The 2,500-nt window shown below is 49.8% G+C and overlaps 1 protein-coding gene across 2 annotated transcripts in view; it reads left to right on the forward strand.

The window, feature by feature from the left end:
• The window catches only part of pik3c2b (phosphatidylinositol-4-phosphate 3-kinase, catalytic subunit type 2 beta), a 47,325-nt gene that overhangs the window by 21,144 nt on the left and 23,681 nt on the right, over positions 1–2,500 (forward strand). For both annotated transcript variants that reach the window (XM_044218126.1, XM_044218117.1), the window contains exon 11: positions 410–605. In XM_044218126.1, the coding sequence (XP_044074061.1) occupies positions 410–605 (196 nt within the window). The remainder of the gene's footprint in view (positions 1–409; positions 606–2,500) is intronic.

The raw sequence follows: 2,500 nt of genomic DNA on the forward strand, positions 1-2,500 counted from the left end.
TCACGCAGCATCACGTGTTCACGGCGTCTCGAAACAAAGCTTAAAAGCCTCCCGAGGACGTAATTCGGGACTGTTCCTTTTGAAAGACCAACAGCCAATGGGGGGAGACTCCAACACTCGACCGACCAATAGTGAAACGTTTGTAGGGATTCTTCTGTAAGGCAGCAGCGCTCTAATACAAGTATTAAAGGTCCACTTACTACATTTCCACACTGTCGCGTCTTCTCTATAACATGAAATATTCACGACTAAGCAACAGTTAAAGTTCAGGAAAGCACATACTAAGTTATTAATCGTGAAGAGATTCGATCGAACCCGATCTCGCCTCAGGTTTGGTTCGCAGCGCTGCCGCCTGTCCTCTGAGAAGCTCGGCCCTGACGCACCGCTCTGCCATTTCCTCGTTTCACAGACAAAGTGGTGGAGAAGTTGACGGCGGCCATCTTGGATCTGGTGGAGCTGTACTGCAGCACGTTTAACGCCAACTTCCACACGACGCCGCAGAGTCACTGCTGCACGGCGCCGGTGCAGGAGGCCGGCCTCGTCACCAACGTGCTGTCCTTCAACGTGCACGCTGCTCACCGCATCCCCATCACCTGGGCCGCCAGGTACAGCCACGCACACACACACACACACACACACACACGACCGTAACACACAGTACCGTCAGTGTGAGGGGCTGCCGGCGCCCCCTGCAGGCTGCGGTGGTCATTACAGACACAGCGTGAACAAACAGACTGATGAGTCAGCTGATCTCAGAGCAGCACAGAGGGTCTGCTGGGATCCTGAAACAAAAGCAGCTCAGACCGAGAGCCGCTTCCTGCTGCCCCTCCCCCAGTAACACACACACACACACACACACACACACAGACACACACACACACACACACACACACACACACACACACACACACACAGAGACACACACACACACACACACACACACAGAGACACACACACTCACACACACAGACACACACACACACACACACACACACTCTCTCTGCTGGGACAAAGGGCTGACTGCCTGGGAACCAGATCTGACCTTTGACCTCTGAGAGGAGGCAGGGCCGCCGCTTCGCCTGACAGCTGCGTGTCAGCAGCACACACACTGTGTGTGTGTGTGTGTGTGTGTGTGTGTGTGTGTGTGTGTGTGTGGTCGAATGTAAGTAAGTACATTTACACAAGTACAGTACTTAAATACAAACTTGAGGTACTTGTACTTTACTTGAGTGTTTCCATTTTATGCTGCTTTCTTCTTCTGCTCCGCGACGTTCATTTAACAGATGAAGACTTTACATGAAACACAAGATAAGTTTATAAATGATTGTGGACTGACACGGCGAGCTGCTGTCGTCTCTAAACTCACGTGGTTTCATTCAGAATCAAAGTGGGGAACAGAACTAGGAGAATCCAGTACGGTGGACTTCACAGGTCCTCCGGAGGTGTTTGGCCTCACCTGAGTCGTCTGTGGACAGAGTTCGGAAGATGTTGCTGAAACAAGTGTAAACTGCTGTGCTGTGAGTGTAGCGCCCCCTGCAGGCCGGGAGTCCAGGTCTCGTGAGTGTAGATCGTGTAGCGCTGGAAGTGAAGGCGTTGCATGTGAAGTGGGATCAGAGCTGCTGAGCTGTCTGTTGGCGCCGACTGAAGAACGTTAAAACAGGCTGAAACATATTCGCCGTGTGCCGTTGTGTCCGACAGACGTTGCTGACGTTCATAATTCAGAGAAGAAGAATAAACACCAGCAGCTGCTGATGAATATGACAAAAGTGTATTTGGTGTTTTAATAATAAGCCACGCAGATCCGGACTCGCCGGCCTCCTGATCCGTTTAGTTTATAGATGACGGCCTCAACAGAACTTGTTTTCCCGTAAGCTTCATGTTTTATTCTATAAAAGTGTATGAATGAATTTTTATGATGCTGACAGAGGTGGTCTTCACCTGCTGTTTGAGTCACATTAATAACTGAGTCGCTGCGTCCTCATCACTTCCACCCGTTTAACGACAGTCATGCTAGCAGCTCCGTCAGTTAGCTTGCTTACAGTATGTTAGCATGTAGCTGAAAGCACCACTGTGCCTAACATGCTCACAGTGACAATGAAGTTTAGCAGCTACAATGTTAACCATGTTCACCATCTTAGCTTAGCGTGTTAGCATGCTAACATTAGCTAATCAGCAGCTCTGCAGGTCAGAAACCAAAGTGTCGGACACGTTAACATGTCGATTGGCAGAAAATGGCAAAGATTCACTGTCTCCAGCTTCCTCAGTGTGACCATGTGCCGGTTCTGTCACAGTGAATATCTGTGGGTTTGGACTGCTGGTCGGACTCTGGACTCTTGGTAAACCGTGATGTGCACTCTTCACTGTTTTGGGATGTTTTACAAACCAAATAATCATCAGATTAATCTGCAGCCATGCTAGCAGCTCTGTGAGGTGCGTACGACCTACGCACGAACCGGAGCTCTGAGCTAAATGCTAACATCAGCAGCAGGTATGTTCACCA

The sequence above is a fragment of the Siniperca chuatsi genome, linkage group LG2 (assembly GCF_020085105.1).
Source record: "Siniperca chuatsi isolate FFG_IHB_CAS linkage group LG2, ASM2008510v1, whole genome shotgun sequence".
NCBI lineage: Eukaryota > Metazoa > Chordata > Actinopteri > Centrarchiformes > Sinipercidae > Siniperca > Siniperca chuatsi.